At 43.5% G+C, this 27,364-nt stretch overlaps 1 protein-coding gene across 5 annotated transcripts in view; it reads left to right on the top strand.

The window, feature by feature from the left end:
- The first annotated feature begins 11,109 nt into the window (after nucleotides 1-11,109).
- AP1B1 (adaptor related protein complex 1 subunit beta 1) overlaps nucleotides 11,110-27,364 on the top strand; it is a 46,799-nt gene continuing 30,544 nt past the window's right edge. For 3 of the 5 annotated variants that reach the window (XM_048514465.1, XM_048514463.1, XM_048514462.1), the window contains exons 1-3: nucleotides 11,111-11,210; nucleotides 22,939-23,001; nucleotides 25,410-25,515. In XM_048514465.1, the coding sequence (XP_048370422.1) occupies nucleotides 22,965-23,001; nucleotides 25,410-25,515 (143 nt within the window). In that variant the 5' untranslated portion in view covers nucleotides 11,111-11,210; nucleotides 22,939-22,964. Of the gene's footprint in view, nucleotides 11,243-22,938; nucleotides 23,002-25,409; nucleotides 25,516-27,364 lie in introns of all 5 variants that reach the window. The other 2 variants (XM_048514460.1, XM_048514461.1) reach the window with 2 other exon arrangements.

Genomic DNA, 27,364 nt, shown 5'->3' with positions numbered 1-27,364 from the left:
GGCTTAAGATGGAATAGCTTCTTAACTTCAGTCAAGAAGTTAATTTCATGCTGGTCTTACAGGGTTATTGTGAAGACTATGAAATGTGATGCACACAAAGCGATCGAAGGACTCCAAAGTGCCATTTAAAAGTATTGTCGAAGGCTTTCATGGCCGGATTCAACTGGTTCTGGAGGGTTTTCCGGGCTGTGTGGCCGTGGTCTGGTGGATTTTGTTCCTAATGTTTCGCTTGCATCTGTGGCTGGCATCTTCAGAGGTGTATCACAGAGAAAAGTGAAACAGACTTTTCTCTGTGATACACCTCTGAAGATGCCAGCCATAGATGCAGGCGAAACGTTAGGAACAAAATCCACCAGACTACTGCCACACAGCCCGGAAAACCCACTTGAACCTGCCATTTAAAAGTCATTCAGTAATTTTGTAATCTAGCTGGCATGAGAATTCTGCTCATGGTTCAGGTCAGAGTCCTTGTACTTTTTTTTTCTGCACAGGATTCTTCTTTTCCTTGTACAGAACAATACTAAGTACATTTTTTAAAACTCAGCTGAAAGCTCCAGAAATAGCAAAACTGCCATTATGTGGGATGACTCCTTATTCTCAAATGCGCAGCTGAAGTAATGTGGCTTATGGTTCTAAAGGAAATGCCTACACAAGCTAGGAATTGGTTCAAAGCAGAGGGATTTCTATAGTCATGACAGCACACTGCCAGTCACTCTCTTCTATGATCACTGTCTGCAACTTCGTTTTACTGTTCTGGGGAGAAGAGCGCCACCTCTCTGTCTAGTTGTAGAATTACCTCCTGCATCTTTTTAAAGGTCCTCTATGAACCTGGGCAGAACTTCCCTGTCTGGGTGGACTAACTGATCAGGTACCCTAGCAAGAGGGATGCTGGATACTTTATTCTTTTGTATAGCCCACAAGATGCAGGTGGCCTTAGGTGGTTGCTTTCCAGACGTTGCCTTTAGTCACAAAGAAAAGATTGGGGAGGGAAATAGACAGTATTTATTAGGAAATAAGACTTGATTACAGAAAAAAAGAGAGAAAATGTTCAGTTCCCTTCATGTGTGGTCCTATGCATGTTTACTTAAATCAAGGGTATTCATTTCTGGTCCTCCAGATGTTCATGGGCTGTGATTCCCATCAGCCCCTGGCAGCATAATGCTGCCAGGGGCTGATGGAAATTGTAGTCCGTGAACATCTGGAGGACCAGAGTTGGACACCCCTGACTTAAATGAACATCTCAAGTGACACTTACTCCAAGATGATTGGCACAGGGCTTGTATTTTTAAATGCCTTGCTTATTTTCCCATGCTGCCTTTTTCTGTCCAGGGAATCGTCTCTGTAGTGCCAGCTCTCTTCATCCCTCCCAAAAGGCCTCTCTTGCTAACCTGTGTGCAGACAATGAGGAAGAAGGTGCTGCTGCACTGAGAGGCACAATTTGGAAAATGTCCTTTAGCAGAACTGGGACTCTCGGCTGCTCAAAATTTGGGACTCTCAGCTGCTCAAAATTTGGGACTCTCGGCTGCTCAAAATTTGGGACTCTCAGCTGCTCAAAATGTGGGACTCTCGGCTGCTCAAAATTTGGGACTCTCGGCTGCTCAAAATTTGGGGTGCTCAGGTGCTCAAAATTTGGGACTCTTGGTTGCTCAAAATTTTTGTGAATTTTGGGGAGTGGAAATTGATGAGTGGTGTTCTGTACCTGTTTTTAACTTCCAAGTGGGTAAACATCATGTGTTTTAATGTGTTATGATTGAAACATTGTCTTCTTCTTTGTTGTTCACCGCCCTGAGCCCTCCAGGGGAGGATGGTCTAAAAGTCTAATTATAAAATAAAATAAAATAAATAAGGAGTTTTGGGAGCTGGGTCTGTGTATGTTTAGTGTGCTTGCCCTTCTTCCTTGAGCCACACATGCAATTTGGGTTAATTCACTTGCATTATTAGAGGAAGCATGATTCTAGTAAGTGTAATTCCAAAGAGGAGGGGTAGACTTACTCCAGTTAGCTCCACTCCCCAGAAAACCATCTTGATGCTGTTGGGAAAATGTCCAATAGTCTCTCAGTAATAAAGAGACATGTGGATTGGTTCAATGAAGCAAAGAAGCTTTTATTGCAATAATAGCAGGACAATGTGCTGTAATCAGCCAAAAACAGTGTTCAAAGACTACATTTCAAAGAGCAATTTCACAGAGTTTTCCTAGCAAGTAGTTAACTTTGCAAATACCTAATTGGTTACATTTTGCCACCATCCAATTGTCTGCTGGAGATTGATCTGGAGCCAGCATTGACCACCACCCGGACCAACTGTAGGGTGGAACCCCGTATCTCTTAAAAGAAAGGGTCTATTTGCAGCTAATTATTAGCGGACCCAGGTATGATTTAGTAGAGCCTGTAGCAGAGCAGAACATCAGAATCATGTCACATACTCCGTGTTTTCTCAGATAGTACATTCGTTCGTTCAAAACATGATCATATCAACAATATGAACATTGACAGCTTTCACTTGACTCTTGTCTCTGTTCCTTTTAGACACTGACACCCTGGCAGTCTGAAGAAGAGTTGGATTTATATCCCCCCCTTTCTCTCCTGTAACGAGACTCAAAGGGGCTTACAAACTCCTTTCCCTTCCCCCCTCACAACAAACACCCTGTGAGGTAGGTGGGGTTAAGAGAGCTCCGAAGAGCTGTGACTAGCCCAAGGTCACTCAGCTGGTGTGTGTGGGAGTGCACAGGCTAATCTGAATTCTCCAGATAAGCTTCCATAACTCAAGCAGCAGAGCAGGGAATCAAAAGCAGTTCCTCCAGATTAGAGTACACCTGCTCTTAACCATTACACCACTGCCTTACAATCTAATAATTCCTACAATGCAATGAGGTTGTATCATGCTTGGAAGAGTCCACCACCCAAGACAGTTTGTAGCCTCAAGTGGCTAATCCTCAAAATCTGAACGCCGCTTGCCCCAATGCAAAGCTTCTGGGTGTACCAATCAGATCATGCGCCACTCCTTTGGTGTCCAGTACAGATGCCCATTAGGGTTTCTTTTGAGCACACCCTGCACCTTCCTAGCACCAGTCTAACAATTCCACTGTCCAAGTTCATCCAAACTCTGAGGAAGACAGGTGGAAGCCACAGAATCCTACCATTTCCTCCAGGGCATGGGTCTGCAACCTGCGGCTCTCCAGATGTTCATGGACTCCAGATGTTCACGGCCGATTGGCCATGCTGGCAGGGGCTGATGGGAATTGTAGTTCATGAACATCTGGAGAGCCACGGGTTGCAGACCCCTGCTCCAGAGGAACTGAAATATGCAGATGTGAGATCAGATGTAATTCTGGAAGAACTATAGGCCCCACCTGCAAGCTGGTAATCCTCACCCTGGCACATCACCAATGTTGATCTTTGGATGAGGATTCCCAATGAAATATTTGCTTCATGGAACAGTGGCAGACGCTTCCTGGTTCCAGCCCCGCCTGATCCTGACAGACCGTTGCAAGGGCACAAAGCAGCTCAGTGCTGCCAGCTAACCTTGTCCTGTCCCCTCCCCAAATCACCAGCCTGCCCCAATTTTCAGTGCAAAAGCTGCTGCCGTGCTTTTTCTGTAGGCCACAGCTAGGAACCATTCCATCCAGAGCAACGTGTGTTGGCTCCCCCAGATGGATACAGAGCAGGCAGGAGCCTAGCTCATTCTGACAGCCTGTAAAGCTCAGCCACACAGCGTGACAGTGAAATGACTTGCTAAATTGCCAGGATGCACGGATGGTGACCCTGCTTGCACTCTCTTGTGTTTTCTGCCTGCTTTCAAAGAACTCACGAGTCTCAAGGTGTCTGGTTACTTCCCTGCCCTGGAAAGGAAAGGCAGCCCGCTGCAGTCGCAGCAACACTGCAGAGCGTTTGTGGTTTTGCCAGCCGTCGTCTGCAGGCGGCTTCCTGTCTCAGCGAGCCAGCAGCGGGCTCGTTGCAGTCAGCAAGACTGGATTCAGCTGAACTTGCTGCAGGGGCAATTTTTAGGAGCATCCGCATGGTTGCACTTTTGCATGAGGCTGGCCAAAGGAAACCCAAGGTCTGCCGCTCAGAAAGCCAAATTCAGCCATTGCAGTTAAGAAAAGAAGAACATGGTTTGTCCGTGGAATTGTGCCGCAAGAAAGCGTTCCCGCTCCATATGGGTAGAGTTCTCTCAAATTGCTCAGATTTTAAAAGGGACCGTCCTGATTTTTCGGCACTTGCCTCTTAGCTTGTGTCAGTTTGGGAAATATACTGTTTCAAGATTTGGGTGCAGATTTCAGGGCCTTTCTCCTAGTCTTAATCTTTGGTCTTGTATATGTGCTGTCTGATCTAAACATGATGCTGCTTTACACAACAGAACTCTCCCACGGGACTTTGCACCTGCACAGAATCTTGTTTAACCTGAGCTGCTATCTGTGGGTATTTCTGCATAAGGTAAAGGGGAGGAACAATGAGTCTAGGGCTCTAGTCTAGCGCACAAGATCACAAACTCCCACTGTAGTGAATTCCCATCTATCCTTCCACAATTGCCTCTCCAGATATGAAATGTTTCTGCATGTGTTTAAGACTATATTATACCCTTTTCAATGTAAAGAATTCAGGAGATGAATTAATTAATTTGCCACATTTTCCTGGAAATTGGCAACCCTCTATCTTGGAAGCCTTAAATAAACTGTCTGGGAGCCCTATAAGTGATTCTGGCTGCCTTTGGATGTGGGGCTCCATGTGGGTCTTGTATGCTTGACTTGCCTCTGGTTTTGTGCAAACTGGGGGATACAGTTGCCAGCAGACCTAAAGAACAATTTCTTGCCCTTTAATGGAGACTTTATCTGCAAAAATGACCAGCTGAAGCTTCACAAGGTATGGAAGTAAATAACATCCCATTAAGCCTCTGCTAAAGGGATAAGATGAGTTCCTCTAGGTCAGTTGACAACCCTATGGGGAGGGGGAATCTAAAATATTTAAATCTAAATATCTAAATCTAAAATATAGATATAAGCTCTATAACATTAAAATAGCTAAAACCACTGAAATACAGCATTCCAATATATAATAATATGCAGCATCCGACAACTGCAAACCCTGTCGGGAGGGGAACGGAAGGTCCCACAGATGTTGTAGGGACCACATAGGTGAAAGAAAGTAAGGGGGGGGAGGCGCCTTCAGCGGCCGACCTCTCCAAAGGCCCAGTGGAACAATTCGGTCTTGCAGGTCTTGTAAACCACCTTGGGTAAAAGTGGAGTATAAATGAAGTAGGCAAACAAATAAATAAAACCTTAACCAGCAGGAACGGGCAAATATGCCTGGGAAGAGATTTCCAGAGTCTTGGTGCCACTACTGAAAAGGTCCTCCCCAGGCATTCACCTACCTAACCTCAGAAGGGAGGACACCCAAAAGAGGCCCTCCATAGTGGTCAGGTAGGTATCTTATTTTGGATCATTTTTCCCTAGAGCCTTATTTTTTCTTCAACAGAGTACTTCTGCAAACCTTGAGGCTGATAAGCACTTATACTCAGTGATGTGAACTAACATCCCCCACCACCCACCACCTGGCTAAACGGTGGGCGCACTTCATATTTTCTCTCTTCCAAATTGAAGTCTTCAGGGTGTTACAAAAGACAGAGCAACCTGGGGGGAAAGGCAGAGTCTCGCCACCAGAGGGAGATCAAGGTACACCAGACGGAAGGCTGCTGATGCTGCGTCATTCCACTTGGTCTTCATTTGCAGGTGTTCACCACCTGGGTGGCATTAGGTCCATAAGGACATTATTAGCGTTTTTCACAAGGGGCCCAGAAACTGGGACATGGCGCACAGGCCTCCGCCAGTGTTATACAATCAATCCTTCTCTTGTGGTTGTGGTGGGTTTTCTTCAATCCTTCTCTTGTTTGGCAGGGGGAAATTAGTGAATTGGATTTAAGTTAAAACAGGGCAGTATGGCAGAGAACCCACAAAATGAGAAGCACTGTTCTTAGGCTTTCTGATAGCATGGCCTTTCCTAAGAATTTTTTGAAATGCTACTATACACTTCTGTGTAAACAAGAAGCCCTTTTTGTTCAAACTGAGGAGTCATACCTGCAACCACCTTTCTTTCCAAACCACATGTTTAGAATCAATCCATTCATTCTAGCCAGCTTCAATTCACTACCAAACAGACATAATTATGTATCAGTGGTGGGATCCAAAAATTTTAGTAACAGGTTCCCATGGTGGTGGGATTCAAGCAGTGGCATAGCGCCAATGGAGCTGAGTGGGGAATTCTGGGGCGTGGCTGGGTATTCTGGGGGTGTGGCATTAATAATTTCTCAGTTACTGTAAAAAACTCTTACTGTAAAAAAAGTTCCTAATTTCCAGCTGGTATCTTTCTGTCCATAATTTAAACTCATTATAGCAAGTCCTATTGTCTACTGCCAACAGAAACAACTACTTCTCCTCTAATTGACTGTCAAATACTTAATACTTTCAAATACTTAATTTTGTTTCTAGAAATCAAAAGAAGGATACTTTCCTTAAACAAGGAACTTTACCATATTTCTAAAACATGTTTTTAAAACAGCCCAACAGGGAGAATTATCCCGTTTTCTACCTTCGCTAACCAGCCACATAGGAAACAACAGGACTTTATGATTTTTGGACCTAATGGAATTTCTAACGGAAAAGTAGACCCAATTAGTAACCCCCTCTCGGCACACACAAATAATTAGTAACCCACTCTCGGGAACTGGTGAGAACCTGCTGGATCTCACCTCTGATTATGGTACTCATTAGTAATATTACACCCCAAGATGTTTTGACATCTGGGCAAATATCTGAAAAAAAAATTCTCCTCCCCCTGCTCAGTGGTTCATGCCCAGCCCTCCAAAACTGGTACTATACAGCATTCCAGCTGTAACACAAGTGGGATTGCTAATTCCAAGATGGGAACATCCTAGAATTTGGGGAGGGGGGCAGGCCTGGAAAGAGCAAGGTTTGGGGAGGGGAGAGACCTCAGCTGTGTATAATGCTATACAGTCCACCTGCAAAGCAGCCATTTTCCCCAGGGGAACTGATCTCTGTAGTCTGGAGTACAGCAGCAATTCTGGCAGATCTCTAAGCCCCACCTAGAGGTTGGCCACCAAATGTTATAATGGAATTGGCTTGTTGAAAATGGACAGTCTGTTCCCAGCAGATTCCAGAAGGATGCAAACTCTCCTTTTTGAGCGCCAAGGTCCTCCATATAATTTCTGGCACATTTGCATACAAAATTCCTGAGAAATTGAGGTTAGTTGGGAGAATTCTCTGCATTAATTATTGTGTTGTCCCAATGGCACTGCTTTGCTGTGCAAAAGACCATCCTGGTTCAAGCTTTTTTGCAAGAAAAAAAAGGAACCCTGTTTTATATTGTGAGAACCATGTTACAAAAACAAAACATTTATGATCTTAACTAGGAATGACTTGATTTACAAAACAACTGTCTGGAAGTGCCAAGAGAACATTCAGATTGTGAAATAAGATTTAAGCATCTATTTCCAGCCTTTCCTTTTTCAGCCTAGCTCCACCTGCTTGCATCCTCTTTGATGAAGTGACCACTGGCCAAGAACTGAAAAGCTGCATCATAGATGGTTAAACTGATGAAAAAGTCCTATAAAGCATATTAATGGAAAATACATAGCATACTATACTATGTTAACATAGATGTTGGGGACATGGGCCAGAAGCAGCAGTGGCGTAGCGGTTAAGAGCAGGTGTACTCTAATCTGGAGGAACCGGGTTTGATTCCCCATTCTGCTGTTTGAGCTGTGGAGGCTTATTGGGGAATTCCGATTGGCCTGTACACTCCAACGCATGCCAGCTGGGTGAACTTGGGCTAGTCACAGTTCTTCTGAGCTCTCTCAGTCCCACCTACCTCACAGCATGTTTGTTGTGAGGGGGAAAGAGAAAGGAGATTGTAAGCCCCTTTGAGTCTCCTTGCAGGAGAGAAAGGGGGGGGGGAATATAAATCCAACTCTTCTTCTTCTTTACGATGACTGAGGCAAGAAGGAAAAATTGCTGAGCTTTGTGATAACGTGATGACATTTAATCCATTTAAGAGGCTACTGCAAATGAAAGAGGAAGAGGTTGCACTTGGGGTCACAAACATGGATGTGTGTGCATACCGCAAACTCATAGGGCCAGTCCTTTCCCAAAACCTATTCCCTTGAAAGGCCTGGGGTGTGCATAAGGAATGACTACCTATAGTAACAGCTCACTGCATGTAAAAAATAAGTATGCCATGAAGAAGAATTTGGTCTCTCTTTCTCCTTGAGGTGCTGTTTATTTAAAAGTAGGGAACTTGTTTGTTGGGGGAGGAGAGTAAACATGCAACCGACCCCACATGTTGCCTAGAGTGCAGAATGCTGGGCAGTAGCTTCACTGTTAATCTACTGAATGTATCAACTTGGTCCACCAAGAGCACTGAGAAAAACCTGATAATTTGGAGATGGTTGCAAGCTGATCAATTGGCAACACTCCTGCCCAGCCAGGTCCCTTTAGTTACTTTTTGAGGTGTTCTGGCATGCCTAGCAGAACAACACAGAACAAGCAGACATCTGTTTCTCATTCTCTCCCCCACCCTGCTCAGACCTTGGCAGCCTTCCTGGAGCAAAGGAGGTCAGCAAGACCCGCAAAAGGGACGGTGGTGGACTCTTTACTGGAAACAGAAGTGCTGAAGCTGTGTCAGCAACCTTGGGCTCACACACTGCAGCATCACATTTGCCAAGTGCTGCAGACCAAACAGGAAACAGCTGCACAAACTGAACAGTTCCCCCTTCTCTTGAGGAATCAAGTGGCCTTCAGCTCAATTTGATCACAAACAAAAAACAGCCACTGTGAATAAAACTCTGCTTAGTGCGGCCTTGCCCAGATACCTGAAGCATACCATTCCCCAAATTAAACCAGTTAAAACCTGAAAAAATACTATTTTAAAATGTAAAAGAGTAGAACTGAAATGTTTTGGTTGAGGTTTGCTATGTCTTTCTTCTCCTGTTCTTTGTCTTCTGTTATATTTAGTTGGGGTGTACATTGCATGATGAACATTTACATTCAAATAAAAATTATTCCAGGTCTGAATGTTCCTTAGCATCAAAATACCTTGCAACAGAAAACTAGCACAGCAAGAAGAAACATTCCACCCTGTCTCTTTACTTACAGTCATGGTATTCGATCTGTAGGTATTTATTAACATAGAAAAGCATTTGGTTCTTCACTTACAGAACATTGTATCACCTCAGAGTTGGCCACTTCACTCTCCCACATATATGTACTATGCCTGTTGAGGGCTATAAATTATCTTCTCAGTTCACCAGCCTAAGCTGCAATTGCAAAGCAAGGTTTTAATATTAATGTATGTAGGGGCTTTGGGTTAACTGCATGGGAGTTTTAACTTAGCTTAAATTGGTTTGTTTTTCCCTGTGTATGTAGAGTTAAAACTTATCCTGGTAGTTCCCCTAAAGACAGTGCAGAAGAAGAAATAGGTCCCTTTGGTTCTCTCACTCCGTATAATCCGCCCTGGGTTCAAGTAAGAAAGGTAGACAATAAATAATGTAAACAAATAATAAATTATCATATTGGATGTGGCCATGCTAATACATCCTCAGACTTTTGAGAATGTTTCAAAAATGGGCCTTTGCTCTGTGTTCTGCAGATCCTCCTGACATCGCCCTCCTTTTTCAAGCTACCCTTAAAAAGGAAAGGCAGAGCCAACATATTTACAATAAATTATCTTTCTCTTTGCACCCATTCTGGGCTACTATACATTTTCCATGTATTTTTTCACATATGACTTTTGGGAGTATTTTGAAGTGTAAGATCAAATGGGTGTTGGGAGATTATTTTGTATGATTTGTAATATGAACATTAAACCCACATGGATGAGAATGCAGACTAAAACATCTCTTGATTATCTGGTTATGACATTCACAAGTGACCACAAGCTACAGCAGGAAAGGATACTTCAAGGGCAACATGTGAGAACAACCCTTCAACAAGAGCCTTTAACAATTACACGAGAGAACAGTGTTGCTGGATGATATCTGAAGTTGATTTCATATTGTACTTATCTTCAAAAAATGCTTCCCTGAGACATCTGCCCAAGCAAGGCTTGATGAGCAGATATCCAATAGATATAGTCATCTTCCTAAGGAAAAAAAGTAATAGGCAAATCTCACCTCTTGGATTTCTGTCAGCTATGCAGGTAACACAAACATAAGAGCCTCACTACAATCTTCCCCCCTATTTGAGTTCAGTCTAGTTCATGTTTACTCAAAAGTAACTCCCACTGAGTTCAGTGAGTCCTACACCTGTGATTTCAATCTTCCTCTCAAACTTTAATCTTTACACACTTTTGTAATAAATCAAAGTATGAAAGCATTTTGATCATTAAGGTTTAACATAAATGTGTTAATAGTTCAGATACGTAGCCCAAAACTGGACCTACTTACTCAGAAGTAAGTTTAATTGAATTCAGCAGGTCTTATTTCCATGCACATATGATTGGAGCCTTAAAGTAAAAACATCCCTAAGGCCAATCAGATTTATAGAACAACTCTATGTATGTCTACTCAGAAGAAAGTCATACAGATTTCATTGGGATTTGAACCCTGACAACCACAGTCAGCCCTGACCTGAATGGTCCAGGCTAGCCCAATCTCGTCAGATCTCCGAAGCTAAGCAGGGGTCAGCCTTAGCACTTGGATGAGAGACCACCAAGGAACACCAGGATCGACCTGCAGAGGAAGGCAGCGGTAAACCATCTCTGCTACCCTCTTGCCTTGAAAAGCCTATTAGGTTGCTTGACAGCACCTTGCACACAAATACTTTTGGAATGGTAAATTCACTTGGGCAAAAGCTTTCACAATCCGCAGATGTCTCCCTGCAATCGCTGTCATTGCAGCAGCAAGAACTCTCCAAGCAGCATTTTAAACGTGCACTCTCCCCATATTATCTTGTGTTATCTTATTATCATTATTGCTGCTCAAAAAAAGCACCATGCACAACAACAGCAACAACAAACGCGCTGCGCTACACAAAACAGCAATAACCACGTAAGTGCTCCTAGCACTCATCCCACTCTTTCCTCTTCTTCCGGTTCCCTCCTGCCACCCTGGAAGTGCTTCTTCGTGTCATTTTTTTCTCTTCTCCACTTCCGCTGGGGTTGAAGCCAAGAAGGGAGAACGAAGCGGCTGCAGCCGGAGAGGAGGTGAGTCGCGCCCGCGGGAGCTGCAGCGTCAGGTAGAAAGGTCCGGCCGAGCCTCCCTGCAAAGTGTCCGTCTGGGCCTGGATCAGAACTAGGAAGGCAGCGCTGTCTCCGTGCACCAGCCCGACCCACCCTCTGTTTAAAGGGTCCCTCTTAAACTGGCTCCCTAGCTGTCTAATCCCCTTCCCTCGCCTCTCTCCTCTTAAGGTGCATTGCCCTGGGTTTGTTTGTCGGTGGTGCTGTGTTGTCTTTGTAAGCAAATTGCGGGAGGGGTAGATTTTTGGGGTTCAGAAATAAGAATGAAAGTGGCTCCCCTGAGCATGTGCAGAGTGTATTTTGCGATTCTGTTGACTCGTTTGCAGGGATCGAGGGAGAGTTTCTAGATCTTGAAGGCTGTGGTTTTGTATCCAAGTGGACTCGTTTCCAGGAAATTGAGCACTGACGTGGGTTGGGTTAATGAACAAGAAAGGGGGCTTTTATTTATGTATGTATTTATTTATATTTTACATTGATAGCCTGTCAGTCTCCCAGGGACTCGAGGTGGCTTACATATATATATAAAATATAAAATAATTAAAGCAATACAAAGTACAAACGTTAAAAACTGCTTAATGGCACAAAAATTTAACATAGTAATCTAGAGGGGTTCTGGAGTGAATGGTGAGAAGGTACTGCCTGTTCTTCTTGACCCCAGGATATGTCACTGGTAAGGACACTTGTGTCCCTTTAGTCGCCTGCTTTTGGGGTATACCAACAAGATTTTAAAGTTTTTGCTTGTTTATATGGTTTTCCTGCTACCTCTCAATGAGCATTCCAGATGTGATTAGTATGGATAATGTGAGTTGGTACTGGGTGTTGTGTGATGCTAAGGGTCACACCACCTGAGGATTGATAAGTTCTGAAAAAGCTGCATTTTTGGTCAGTTCTGAGGAGACATTTGGTAAAATCTGGTTTACCATTATGTAATGTGTGAAATGGCCTAAAGTTTGGAAGGCCCCTGTTTCTAATCTTGTTTGTGCTACAGACCAGTTAGGTGGGCTCACAAGATGTTCTTTTGCCCAAACTCTTCTTTGCCTGTCTCCGCATATGAAAGGTGGAAGTCGTGCTTCTTTATGAAGTTGTTGGAACAACTGACCAAGTGTGACTTGGCTAGCTCTTAACAGCTTCTTCCGTTAGATTAGAAGTTTAATGGGCTTCCTACCCAATTGCCTGTTCAAAAAGTTGCAGCTTTAAATGATCAAGCTATGTTTGCATTTGTGATAACTAAAAAGGCTGTGTGCCTTTTTCAGCACTTGCAAATACATGAAAAAAGGAAGTCATCTGTGTGAAATTCCCAGTACAGTTCATAGTTACTCTAGACTTTGTGTGTGATTTTGTTGCCAAGTCACAGCTGACATGGCACCCTCAAAAGGTTTTAAAGGCTAGATATATTAGAGGTTGCCTGCCTCTGCATAGGCTGAGGGAGTTCTAAGAGAACTGTGACTGGCCCAGAATCACCCAGCAGGCTTCATGTGGTGGAGTGGAGAAATGAACCTGGTTTTGCAGATTAGAGTATATTGCTCTTAACCACTGTGCCATTGATTTCAGTATCTGTAATTCTGAGTAGGATCACACTACATTGTCCTTTCGTATAAGACACTGAAAGCAATTTGCATATGGTTCTCATATTGATGTTTTAATCAGGCACCTTCTAGGGATAGGCAATTGTTATTTGCATAAGAAGAACTGTATCTCTATCTTTCTTTCAGACTTCTACTCCCTTAAACCCTGCCCTGTTAATAGCACCTCTTAGTAACTTGTGGCATGGAGAGCTTGCCTGTAAATAGGGAAAGCGATTCTTAAACTTCTGTCTAGGGCTTGAAAAGTAGAAGAATAACAAGGGGAGGGCTCTTGTAAGCAGGCAGTCAGATGAATACCTGTGGACTAGTACTTTTTGCAGACTTTGTCTAGAATGGTGAGTCTATTTCAGGTGTAAGGGTGTCTCAATAATAAATATAAATATCCTGATCATGGAAACATTTCCACCTCGCACATAAGTGTAGTATCTGTTTACAGTTGTCAGGGCTGTTGTGCCACAAATCATGTCATACTCAATGGGTTAAAGGTAGGATAGAAAGTGCAGACAAAGCCAATTGCTTCTGCCAGGTATGTTTGCCTTGTTTTGCTTACACTATTTAAATATGCTGTTTATTTAAATTTGGACTGGAAAAAATGCCTAGAAAATCCACATCACTTACCACTAACTTCTAAAGATTTTAGCATACCCCTGTGTTCAGAAAAAAGTGACCATTAAGAGATCTTGGTATGAATCTTGTATCTCTTCTATAATTCAGACAGCAATGTCCTGCCAGTTTTGGGGTTACTGGCCTGCAAGCCAGTGGACTTTCATCCCCCTAACATGGATTTCTTGCTTTTTCACTTTATGCTCTTCAGAACATATGGTAAAGCCGTTGGGTTGGGACACACAGAAAACCACAATGCAAACCGTGCTTATTGATGTGTTAAATTCATTTAAAGATTATTAGCTTTTTGGCACTCGTTCATCTGCACCAGAACCGCATGATGTCTGTTATAAAGACATCTGGTTAAATTTTTGAAACAAGTTGGACGTGTTAATAAGGTAGTATGGTCTCTTTACTCCTTCAGTTCTTTTTTCTTAAAGCTTTGAAAATAAATCTACAAGAGTCATTGGCTTCAATGTTTATTAGCCAGCCATTCAGTCAAGATAAGGGCAACAGATTTCTCATTCAGCTTTTAGCTATTTTCCTGGCTGGTCAGCTAGAACTGATTGTTAATTGCCACAAGCAAATAGTTAATTAAACATCCATATTGTATCTCTAGTGCTTCTCCATCTTAAATTATTTTTCTAAAAAAAAAAGAGGAATGCTTCAGTATCCTTTTGAGATTTCCAGTACTTGGGTTTAGTCTTTATACAGTTTATAGCAGCGATATAAAACTCTGGCCCTCCAGATGTTCATGAACTACAGTTCCCATCAGCCCTCTGCCAGCAAGGGCAACATATTTGTCTTCAGGAATTGAGCTGCTAGCTTGACTTAGTGAGTGGAGGCTGGAATCTTCCCCATGAAACATGTGAATCCGTAGCCTTTGCAGCTCTTATTTTCCAGCAATTTCTGGCTTTTCAGAAGTCCAATTCAACTCTTTAAATGGAAGAAGTTCTCCAGCTGAAATCCATGTATATAAATGTCTTCTGTGTATTGTAGCTTCTAAAAACATCTGAACAGACCTTGGAGATCCTCTTGAGGCAAGGAGTCAGTATGCATGGACCTTGTTCTGGTTTGGTGAGGACTGTTTTAGACTAGATTTAGTGCAAGATTGCAACTTCACATTAGACTAGTTGGAAGTGGATTTGGTGATTGCTTTCTAGGTGAACTATCTCAGGCCTGGCCTATACATAAAATTAAGTAGAGGAAATAGTAGAATGGAGTTGCATCGCTTAATCTGAAGGTGGAGAGTACTATTTTAAATCCCATCCACCATTTTTTAAAAAGAGAGTGGAGGGGGGAGGACGAGGAGTTTGGGTTTATACCCCACCGTTCTCTGCTGTAAGGAGACTCAAGGTGACTTACAAGCTCCTTTCCCTTCCTCTCCCCACAACAGACACCTTGTGAGGGAGGTGGGGCTGAGAGAGTTCCGAAGAACTGTGACTAGCCCAAGGTCACCCAGTGGGAATGTGGGAGTGCAGAAGCACATCTGGTTCACCAGATAAGCCTCCGCCACTCAGGTGGAGGAGTGGGGAATCAAACCCGGTTGTCCAGATTAGAATCCACCTGCTCTTTACCACTACACCACTGTTAGTACAAAAGCTAGCATTGTAGGGAATTGGTGAGGCTAGGATGTGGTATGTGTGTCAAGTGCTGTCAAGTCACAGCTGACTTATGATGACCCAAGAAAGGGGCTTTCAAGGCTTGTGAGAAGCAGAAGTGGTTTGCCACTGCCTTCCTCTTCAGAGTCTTCCTTGTTGGTCTCCCTTCCAAGTACTTAGCTTCCGAGATCTGATGAGATCGGGATATGTCATGCTGCCTTCCCTCCCAGTATATTGTATAGAAACATGTAATACAGTTGCTGTTCTGCAGTACAGAGTCCCTTCTACTACCTCATCCTGTGACCCGTGAAGACCAGATCCAAAGCATTAAAAAGTTAATTGAAAGTTTGTTTTATAAAACTGGTGCAAATTTCTCTGGTGGGTTTGTTCAACTCTGTATTAAGAACTTTCTTTGCATCTGAATTTAGAGACAGTTTACCAGTTTCGAAAAAGAATGGGAGGGAGAGAATAAGATTAATATTTTCAGATTTCTAGGATGGTTTCCTCTTTGAGGGAGATTTCCTTAGGGCTCTTCCTTGGAAAGATTCTGTTTTCTCTGGGCGTGTGAGTGTGCTTCCTTTAATCACAAAATTGTCACCACATTTGGTCCTAAACTTGGCCTGAAATATAAGTCATTGATGTTCTGAAGGAAACTCTAATCAGTTCTCCTTCCCTTTTTGATGCAATTGGAACAGAATTTACTTGTGCAACAGTTAATGCAATTATAAACATAATGAAGTTGCCATTGACTCCAACAGGCAGCAGTTCTTCACAGTCTTTGGAAACATACAGTATTCCTAGATCTGCTACCTGAGATTCTTTTAATTGGAGACACCAAGAGAAAATCTGGGGTGCTATACTTGTAAAAACCTCTGCTTTGCCCATGGAATGGTGGACTTCTGCTCTTGGAAACATAGAAGATAAGTTTCTGAAAGCCACACTTTAAAAAAAAAAGATAACTTCATGGTTTCTTTTGCATCGATTGGTAAAAGGTCTGGAATCCAAGCCCTACAAAGAGAGGCTTAGGGAGCTGGGGATGTTTAGTGTGGAGAATGTAGGGAGACGTAGGGAGTGGTGTCCCCCAAGGATCCTTTTTGGGACCAGTGCTCTTTAACCTATTCATAAATGACCTGGAAGTAGGGATGGGTAGCGGCGTGGTGGCCAAGTTTGCAGATGATACAATTATGTAGGGTGGTGAGAACCACAAAGGATTGCGAAAAGCTCCAAGTGCACCTTGATAAATTAGGTGAGTGGGCTAAGAAATGGCAAATGCAGTTAAATGTAGCAAAATGCATAGTGATGCACATAGGGGCGAAAAATTCAAACTTCACATACACACTACAAGGGTCAGTGCTATCAGTCACAGACCGGGAAAGGGATTTGGGCGTCTTAGTTGATAGTTCCATGGGAATGTCAACTCAATGCATGGCAGCTGTGAAAAAGGCAAACTCTATGCTGGGGATAATTAGGAAAGGAGTTGATAATAAAACTGCAAGGATTGTCATGCCCTTATATAAAGCAGTGGTGCGACCGCACTTGGAGTACTGTGTTCAGTTCTGGTCGCCACATCTCAACAAGGATATTGAAGAGATAGAAAAAGTGCAGAGAAGGGCAACGAGGATGATTGAAGGATTGGAGCACCTTCCTTATGAGGAGAGGCTGCAGCATTTGGGGCTCTTTAGTTTGGAGAGGAGACGTCTGAGGGGGGATATGATTGAAGTCTATAAAATTATGCATGGGGTAGAAAGTGTTGACAGAGATAAATTTTTCTCTCTTTCTCACAATACTAGAACCTGGGGGCATTCATTGAAAATGCTGGGGGGAAGAATTAGGACTAATAAAAGGGAACACTTCTTCACGCAACGTGTGATTGGTATTTGGAATAGGCTGCCACAGGAGGTGGTGATGGCCACTAACCTGGATAGCTTTAAAAAGGGCTTGGACAGATTTATGGAGGAGAAGTCGATCTCTGGCTACCAATCTTGATCCTCGATCTCAGATTGCAAATGCCTTAGCAGACCAGGTGCTCAGGAGCAGCAGCAGCAGAAGGCCATTGCTTTCACATCTGCATATGGGCTCCCAAAGGCACCTGGTGGGCCACCGTGAGTAGCAGAGTGCTGGACTAGATGGACTCTGGTCTGATCAGCAGGCTAGTTCTTATGTTCTTAGAAGCGTAGGTTAAGGGTGGACATGATAGCTAGGTTTAAATATTTGAAGGGATGCCATATCAAAGAAGGAGCAAGCTTGTTTTCTGCTCCCTTGGAGAGTAGGACACGGAGCAATGGATTCAAGGTGCAGGAAAAGAGATTCCACCTAAGCATTAGGAAGAACTTTCTGACTGTCAGGGCTGTTTGACAGTGGAATTCATTGCCCCGGAGAGTTGTGAAGTCTCCTTCTTTGGTGGTTTTTAAACAGAGGTTGGATGAACATATGTTGAGAGCGCTTTGATTGTGTGTTCCTGCGTTGCAGGGGGTTATACTTGAAGGCCCTTGGGGTCTCTTCCAACTTTATGATTCTATGATTGTTTATGGAAACAAGTTGATGATCTTGATGCTGAATGGCAGGAACACAGTGATGTTTCCTTGCTGTGACATCAAAACTTGGCTGTAAATAGAAGTTTGGGGCAGTGGTGGACAAAGATTTGGCTGCCCTCATAAAACAAACTTTCACTGAAGGAATGGCTACAATGAGATCATTTCATTTAGACCCTCCCGTTAGAGTAATGTGGATTTTTATTCTCTTAGAACTTCAGACTTGTATGCTCTCTCTTCTGACCTCATTTTGATTATAAAAGATTGTTCTTGATTTTAGAAGAGCACAGAAAGGGTCGATGCAAGCTATGTTCAGCTAAGTTGCAACAGAGAGAACTGAAAGTGTTTGGAAGGACAAGTTTGGGTCAGTGTGAACATTTCATTCCATGTATTGTCGAAGGCTTTCAAGGCCGGATTCTGCTGGTTGTGGAGGGTTTTCCGGGCTGTGTGGCCCGAAAGCGCAATGTGAAACAGACTTTTCTCTGTGATACACCTCTGAAGATGCCAGCCACAGATGCAGGTGAAACATTAGGAACAAGATCTACTAGACCACGGCCACATCCCGGAAAACCCACCACAACCAATTTCATTCCATGTTCAGGACAGGACATAAGAAAGGCAAATCTGTTAAAATCCTAGTCTGAAGAGCACAAGCAAATGCATATCGGTAGAGGAGAAAGCAAAAGAGCAAATACTGTATTTTTATGCCTTCTGTGAGATGAATAGAATGAGCAACCAGTTTTGTGCAGTAAAAAACTTGCAGGATAAATAAATGTCGACAGTGGGGCACCGATCATAAGAGCCCGGCTGGATCAAATGAAAGATCTGGAGAGTCAGTCTAGCATCTCAGTGATGTGTGGTTTTTTGGGAAAATTTGAATGGGAGTTTTTTTCCAGAAGTTTTCTGATTCAAATATAAATAAATATTTAAATATTAGCAGAATACATCTTGTACTGGTACTGGAGCTTGTCCATGCTTTGCACCGCATGTTTAGCCCATCTAATGTGGTTGGGATAGCAGCACAGCAAATATAAACAGGCTATATTTACTTAAGACTATATTAATTTAAATATAGATAAACAGACTATTTAATTATGTGGGACAGAAAAAATGGCACTGAAAAATATAGCTTTGGAAAAATTTCCACCCTCTATCATTGTAGCATCCTCTTTTTGAGTGTGACCACTGGGACTCTCCCAAGTATGGCATGAAGGCAGCATAGCTGTTGATCACCACCATGAGATTCTGAGCCAGGATTCCCTGGTGTTCGTATGCCGTGTATGTTAGGTTTGGAGGTGCTTTAAGCACCTCTGAGATCTACATGGTTGCAGTGGGAAACAGTGCCCTCTCTGAGGAGGGCAGCATTGGGTTCAACCCTGCCAGATCAGCTTGGAAAGCTGCAAACCTTTTCACTGTTATATGAATGCAGTGGGCCTTGGGGTGAGCTGCTGAATGTGGTTACAGATTCCTTTTTATATTGGACGATCAATGAATATCCTTGGTACTTCACAGAGCAGCCCAAGTGTATAGTCCCCTCCCCAAGAAGGTTAAAATTTAAACTTAGCAGTGGGGCCCACTACAAAGGAGTGGATAATGGAAACAAATGTGAGAGCCAGCGTGCTGTAGCTGTTAAGAGCAGGTGGACTCTAATCTGGAGAAATGGGTTTGATTCCCCCCCTCCTCCACATGAGTGGTGGACTCTTATCTGGTGAACCAGATGTGTTTCCCCACTCCTACATTCTAGCCGAGTGACCCTGAGCTAGTCACAGTTCTCTCAGAACTCTCAGCCCCTCCTACCTCACAAGGTGTTTGTTATGGGGAGAGAGATAGCGGAGGGATCCACATCCAAACTCTTCTCCTATTCAGTTCAAAGATGTGGCCTTATTTCTTTGGTTGCTGTGATCTGCTGAGTTTAAAACAATTTGTGAGGGCTTTCATGTTTCCTTCCAATATGATTTTTTTTCAGATTGACACTGCAAGTAACAATCCTTCCTTGTTGTGTTGGTTAGTTGCTGCAGCTAGAGTCATTTTGCTTATCTGATGGCACTAAAATGCCAACCTGATCCTGGCAAATTGTGAAAGGAAAACCCCGTTGCACTTTTTTGTGGGAGGGTTTGGTGCTCAACCAAAGTACAGCAGGGTCTCATGGGAGGTGCCTTTTGTAGTACTACTGTAGTACTTCACTACCTTATTTGCCAAACAGTAGTAGGCTAGGTACCTTTCACATCCCAGGGTGATGCACAACCCAGCGACTCCTAAACTAGTTCGGGGGTATACTTTTGTTCTGCATAAATGGCTGAAATGTTGAAAAATTAAGCCTCTGCACCGAATACATCCACTATATTCTGCGTGGCAAAATCCCATTGGACTGGAAGCTAATTGAGATAAAATTTAATTTTAGAAAACACTGTATATTTTTTTGGCAACTGAGTTTTTCGTGGTGGCTATCAAACCATTAAAAAGCCAGATCTCTTCTTTGACAGTTGTCTGGTTCCAATTTTAATTCAACAAAACTTTCTGCCCCCTGAGTATCAAAAGCCTGCTTTATATTTATTACTTGTCACCATCAATCTACATGGTGCTTTTCAGTGTAACAGAGGCAAAAAGAAACAAAACAATCAGATGATTGTTGTGGGTTTTCTGGGCTGTGCGGCCGTGGATTGATAGATCTTGTTCCGAACATTTGGCGGCGAAATGCTAGGAACATCTACCAAACCATAGCCGCACAGCCTGGGAAACCCACAACAACCAGTTGAATCTGGCCATAAAAGCCTTTGACAATACATTGAAAACCTCAGATCCCTGCCCTCAGGATGCAATGGGCACATAGTACCTAAAGCCATCAGCTTGTGTCTACTGTACACCTACGTGTGTCTTTTATGGTGATAATGTTCTTCCCTGCAGGTATATATTGCCTAAAAAGCAAACACGAACCAAGGGAAAACAAAGGAGTACAGCGGTAAGGACAAGGAAACAACCAAAGCAAAACCTATTATGCTATAGCTCTCAAAATTACAAACATCAACCAATAATATAGTGCACAGTTTAACGTGAAAAAAATAAGTGCAAGTGTGATAACAAATTACATAAAGAGCCACTCTGAATTATCGAGCGACATATAAGACAAAGTACAGGAAGCGAGTGTATAAAACATACAGACATCCAGAAACTTAAGGTCCATGGGAAGAAACAGGAAGCCCTGATGGACAGGTGCCTTAATATAGGTAAGTCCTTTGATTCTTCCTGTACTATATATGAACAGGTAAGTTCCAATTATTCAGTGTGCGATGTGGAGCCAAATAAGTAGATTCTTCAAAGCAGTACGGGAATTCCGGATTCCTGCCCATTGCTTCATCAGCAACATTTTCAGTAAATACACATAGAGAAGAAGAGCTTGGATTTATACCCCCCCTTTTTCTCCTGTAAGGAGACTCAAGGAGGCTTACAAACTCCTTTCCCTTCCTCTCCCCATAACAGACACCTTGTAAGATAGGTGGGGCTGAGAGAGTTCCGAGAGAACTGTGACTAGCCCAAGGTCACCCAGCAGGAATGTAGGATTGTGGAAACACATCTGGTTCACCAGATAAGCCTCTGCCACTCAGGTGGAGGAGTAGGGAATCAATCCCGGTTCTCCAGTTTAGAATCCACCTGCTCTTAATCACCACACCACACTTGCCCAGCATGGCTCCACATTGCACAATAAATAATTGGAACTTACCTGTTCGCATGTAGCACAGGAAGAATCAAAGGACTTATCCATATTAAGGCACCTGCCCATCAGAACTTCCTGTTTCTTCATGAGGATCTTATGTTTCTGAATGTCTGATTGTATGTTCTGCATACTTGCTTCCTGTATTTTTGTCTTGTATGACGTTCGATATTTCATAGCGGTCCTTTTGTTATCACGCTCGCACTTAATTCTTTTGCCTAAAAAGCAGGCAGGATGTAGCTGAGTTTGAGACTTTCTGCTCAGGCAGAGTGCCGGCTAATGCAAGAGCTGTTTGAAAGTCCCCCCACTGTTTCAATGCAGCAAGACAATGGAGGGATTTGCCGCAAGGAGCCGAATGTCCTTAATGGAACTGTGCCGCGAGATGCTGCAGTGCCAATAGGTAGCTGCGGTGCTTCCACTGTGACGGGGCGCTTGTGTAACCAGCCCTTGGTGCAAAAATTGGCTGTCCTAAATGCAGTGGACTGGCTAATGCAGATGAGGGTGTCAACCCTTGGCTGTTAATTCTGGTATCAGAAAAGCAGGATGGTGTGGTTTCTAACATACCTGGCCTGCCCATGATAAATTTGACTCTGCTATGCCTCTGGAGTTAATGTTTTAATGACTGATACTTTGCTTCTAGGCTGTACTGCTTTAGTCGGGAACTGGTAATTTTATTTGAATGTAATTGTTCCTTTTGGCAATATTCTTGAGACATCTCTTTAGCAGTTCTGCTGTTGCCCCTAAAACTTCAAATGCTGCCAAGCAGAGAGTATGTACTGATTCTGTAAATCTATCCTGTGTGTAGTTAATCCCCAGAATTGGGCACTCTGAACAAGGGAATGATTTACCAGTTCTTCTCTTGGGTAGAGGTCTTCTTTTTGCTGACACTGAAGGCGTTTTGAGCACCAGGTCTCCCCAGCTTATGATTTATTATTAAACCACTATGTGACACTGGCCAGTTGGAGATTGTGGCTATTAGGCGTATCTGTGTAATTAACCCCCCTGCCTTATTTCAGCTCATGTATTTACACTGAATTTTGACCCAAAACGATCTTTGGATTCCAGCAGCTACAAAGGAAGTTTAAACAGAACGACGTTCTGTTCAAAAGCCATTTGGGCCAGGAGCTGCTGTGGCTTCCCGTGGCGGTGAATTCCTCAAGTGAACTCTGTGGCTTTTCTTATTGTGCCAGGCTTGTCTTTGCGTTAACAAAACGGAGAATAATTTTGTGGGGGTTTGGGAATGCACAGTTGCACACTCCAGCTGGCTCCCATAGCTGCAAGGCAGTTGGGTGACTTTTATTCAGTCCTGGTCGCTGCTGGATTATTTGATTGCTGTTCCGATCCAGGCTGTTTTTTCTGGGAACTTCCCGCCCACGCCCTGTCAGGGCCAACAGCGGCCTCTGCCTTCCCTCTACTACTGATCCTTCTGGGGAGGAGCGGTTGCAAAGTACCTTGTCAAGGCAGCACTGAAAGTTACAGATAGGCAATGACTCCTCTGTTTGCCAAGCGCAGGAATTCTCTGTCATTTCCTTTCTTTTCTCCCCGAACCTCCTTTCCCCTTCGCAGTTTATCCTAAGAAAGAATTAAGTTTGCCCTCCTTCTGAGTCTGGAGGATTATCTGGGTGTTCAAAGCTTCTGCCTAATTTGCCTCTTTTTTGTCACTTTCAGCCACACGCAGCAAACCAGAGACAAAAATGACAGATTCAAAGTACTTCACCACTACTAAGAAAGGTAACTCTTTCTAAGTAGGTAGTTTTCCTTCTTATGGAAACATGCAGATGTGGGCGTTGTTTAGTTCACCTAAAAAGCAGGTGTGATGATAAAATCGTGGACTGAATTTTGTTGGCATTGCGTGGTTGAATGCTTCCAAATTAAAAGAAAATCCTTGTGTGTAAAAAATGTCACGTCAAGGAAAAGAGTTCTGGATTTTTCTGATTCTTTCAAAGGTACTGGCTGTGCATACAAGGAACTGATTTCCCAAAAGGGAATCATTCAGCTATGCAGTCTCCCATCTGAAGTGATAGAGCCCAGGAACGGTTTTATGCTTTCATGTGGAGTTTGGGTACAATGACTTGAAATTAAGTTTTGCATTGTGTGTTTAATAGCTTTCCAAAGCAGAAGTGCACACAAATTAGTTGCTATAAAACATCATTGGATTGCAACTAAGTAAGGCCTGTGTGCTGTCCCATAGGGACAAAATCCACCACTACTCATAGTGATGTAGCCTTTATTTTGCATTCTATAATTCTGTGTGCTTAGAGATGAGAGAAGAGGCTGTAACACGAATGAGTTTTTCTTTGGCTGTGAATGTCTGAGCAGGAACCATAGACTCACTTCCTTTTAGACCAGGGGTAGGGAACCTGCGGCTCTCCAGATGTTCAGGAACTACAATTCCCATCAGCCTCTGTCAGCATGGCCAATTGGCCATGCTGGTAGGGGCTGATGGGAATTGTAGTTCCTGAACATCTGGAGAGCCGCAGGTTCCCTACCCCTGTTTTAGACAATCTAATGCAGAGTTAGATTGCACGGTATGGTGGCCCACGTGCCCAGACCATGCTAGAAACAGTGGGCAGCTAGTGGGCAAAATGGTTCAAAGACAACAAAATAGAAAGTAGCTGGCCACCTTGGTCTTTCATGTTGTCAAATATTCACAATCTGCTACGGCCTCTGCATGACACACAGCCTGGGAAACCCGCAACAGCCAGTTGATTCCAGCCTGGAAAACCTTCCTAATTGTTCACAGTCTCGTTTCTACTCCCTTCTCCCTTGAAGATAATCTTGTTGGTTAATGCTCTTGAGGGGAATAACTAGAAAGCTTGCAGTTTCCGGGGAGGGTGGTAGGCATTGGAGCATTGTCAGAACTGTCTTGTTGTGAGGAAGAAATGTTTACCTTGCATTACAGGTGTCAAACTCGTGTCCCTCCAGATGTTATGGACTACAGTTTCCATCATGCTGGCAGGGGATGATGGGAACTGTAGTCCATAACATCTAGAGGGCCACGAGTCTGACACCTATGCCTTGCATCAAGAATTTGGACAGGAGTCTTAATGACGCTCCTCAATTCTAAGCAAGGGTGGTTGGGAACTAAAACTTAGAAAACGTAGCTCAGCCAGAGTAACACACTTGGGATCCTAGTGTTAATTAAATTTTCTTGAATAAAAATCCTATTCAATCAATGGGACCTGCAAGTAATGGTGATAAGGATCTGGGCTAGGGGGTAGAGTTTGGATGCCATCTTCAATGCAGGGGCTTTTCCCTGATACATACCATGGCAAACTCCAGGCTAGATTCCTACAGTGCACTCTTTGCTGTTGAAGGGTATCTGACTTTATAGGGCAGTGGTTCTCAATCTGGGGGGTCAGGACCCCTTTGGGGGTCGAACAACCCTTTCACAGGGATCGCCTAAGACTCTCTGAATCAGTGTTCTCCATCTGTAAAATGGATAAATGTTAGGATTGGGGGTCACCACAACATGAGGAACTGTATTAAAGGGTCATGGCATTAGGAAGGTTGAGAACCACTGTTATAGGGGGACCAGAATACAAATTCTGTAATCCTGTCCAGCATTAACGGAAGGGTGTAATATCCTAAGGAGCTTTATTGATTGCTGGGTTGTTTTGAGGTTCATCTCAAAGGACCTTAAAGCCCTAAGTTACCAAGCCCAGGATATTCTAAAGTGCTTCACATGTCACGCTTTGATGAAGACATGGACGCTTTGATGAAGACATGATCACGCTTTGATGAAGACATGGACCTCGACAGAAGAATCTAAGCCTTCCCTATTGCAGTTCCCCATCTCCAGAAGGCTGCCTGGCTGATCAAGAGGGACATTAGTTGCATTGCCTTTTTGATTCTAGCCGCAACTGTGTTGCTTAAGTAATTGTTCATAAGCCTCTTGGAAAGCCTGTATTCAGGGCTGAGAAAGGTGGGACACAGCTGTCCTTGTTGTCAATCTTTTCTTTCTTTCCTTGCCGTGCACTTCCTTGCTGCCTTGCTGAAGTAAGTGTGAGACCTTTGAAATATGGAGGCAAAACACGTGAAGCAGAACACCCACTTGGTTATAGCCAGCTTGGCTGTCTTCTTCCATCAGTGTGATTGCATATGCAGTCCTCATTGACATCTCCCGCATTCCTCTCCAGGGGAGATATTTGAGCTGAAGGCAGAGCTGAACAGTGACAAGAAAGAAAAGAAGAAAGAGGCTGTGAAGAAGGTGATTGCCTCGATGACAGTTGGCAAAGATGTCAGGTGTGTTTCCCACTTTGTGATATTTAGATGGGGCTTGCAGGTGATTTTGATGAGGTTTCCAAGCTGTGGTTCTCCCCACCCCCCCCACTTTACTTGTGGTTCTGCATCTTATTTGTGCCGGAAGAGCAGCAAAGAGCCAGCTCTATCTGCAAAACATCTCTTTAAAAAATATTAGGTATATCTTGTACAAATTTAAAATCTCAGAAAATGCAGTCATACAAAGGCACATATCTTATTTGCATTTCTGTAATCCATGGGACAAGTTGAGTAAATGGTTCCTAATGCTTGTCCCATTCAATTTTCAGTGATGAGCAAATAGTCAACAAAGGGATATTTTTACACTCGATGACACATGCAAACTATTAATCATTGATATTATTTGCTATATTTTGTACTATTACCACATATACAATACTATGACAGTGCTTAACTATATTAATTATAACAATTTAAAGAATGTTGGAATTTACAGAAATACTGACTATGATCATGTGACACTCTGTTGTCTCACACAGTACAGTATAGGATGGATTCTACTAATTTCTAGGCCTTAATGTTGGTTCATCCCAGTGGACCATGTCAGTGCTCCATGTGACCTGAATGGCACTTTAGAGCAGAGGCGTAGCAAGGGGGAAAAGCACCCGGTGCACTGGTGCATCATCCCTCCACCCTGTAGCCCCGAACGCATTTCCCCACCACCATCACTTCACAGGGGTGTACACGGGTGCATGCTGGGGCCCCCCCAGGCCCCCTTGGAGCTACGCCTCTACTTTAGAGTATTACCCACAATTCTCTCTGATTCTTGGGGTGAATGTGAGCAACAGCTTACGTGTACTGTGCTGTGTACCATAATTCAGCAATCCTCTTCTGGCATCTGCAGAGGCTTTCCCTAGAGCCAAAGCCCCTCCTACACATGACAGCCTTGAGTTGTTGGGTTTGCTTCCAGTTACTAATAAGTGAAGGAGGATTGGGCTGGATTCTATGCTTCTTTGCACAGATTAAGTAAAGCTGTGATGATCTCGACCTTCAGAAAGTAGGGCATTTGGAACACACGCCAGGCATCTTGTGATTCTGAAATAAGACCCATCTGATAAGCTCGGGGGGGGGGAGGGGAGGGGAAATGTCACAGAACTGACATTTTTAAGGTCTGGAAAGCCGCGGAGAGGCACGTCATCTTCTTTGCTGTTCCAAGGCTAGTTATTTGAATACATTAGACTCTATAAATCAGATTGTGACAGAAGGAATCAATGCCAGAGGTGCTTCTGGAATAGGAGAGGGCAGATGAGCAGCATAGTAAAACTGTTCCAGGACTGACCCATTCCTGATTGTTGGTTGGAGATCAGGACCAGGTAGCCCTTTGAAACTGCTTTAAAGCTCAGACACACTAAAGCTCAGCCCCATGTACCCCACTGGGTGTTTGTTGTGAGGGGGGAAGGGAAAGGAGTTTGTTAGCCCCTTTGAGTCTCCTATAGGAGAGAAAGGGGGATATAAATTCTTCTTCTATTTCAGGAGAAAGTGTAAAGGGGTTTGGATTTAAATTCCTGGTAGCAGTAAGATGTAGGGAGATGAAACAAGGGGAAAAATAACCATTACTTTGCACCTATTACATTTATTTGTAAAGAAATAAGAGTGGGCATTGCAGGTGGTAAAAAGCGTTCAGTCATGTGACCCCTTTGGAGTCTGAGGCAGCACAGTGCAGAAGTGAGTTTGCCAAGTAGTGAGCTCGGCCAGTTAGCAAACAATCCAGATGTCTTTACCACAAGGGCAAAACTACAAGCTGTGGGTTGATGCCTAATTTGACAGAGTTGGGGAAATTCGACATGAACTGGGGGAGGGGAAGCGTAGACAT

This window comes from Sphaerodactylus townsendi, linkage group LG13 (assembly GCF_021028975.2).
Source record: "Sphaerodactylus townsendi isolate TG3544 linkage group LG13, MPM_Stown_v2.3, whole genome shotgun sequence".
NCBI classification, from domain to species: Eukaryota; Metazoa; Chordata; class Lepidosauria; order Squamata; family Sphaerodactylidae; genus Sphaerodactylus; species Sphaerodactylus townsendi.
Note: the sequence above shows the minus strand (reverse complement) of the source record. Positions and strands in the feature narration are given on the sequence as shown.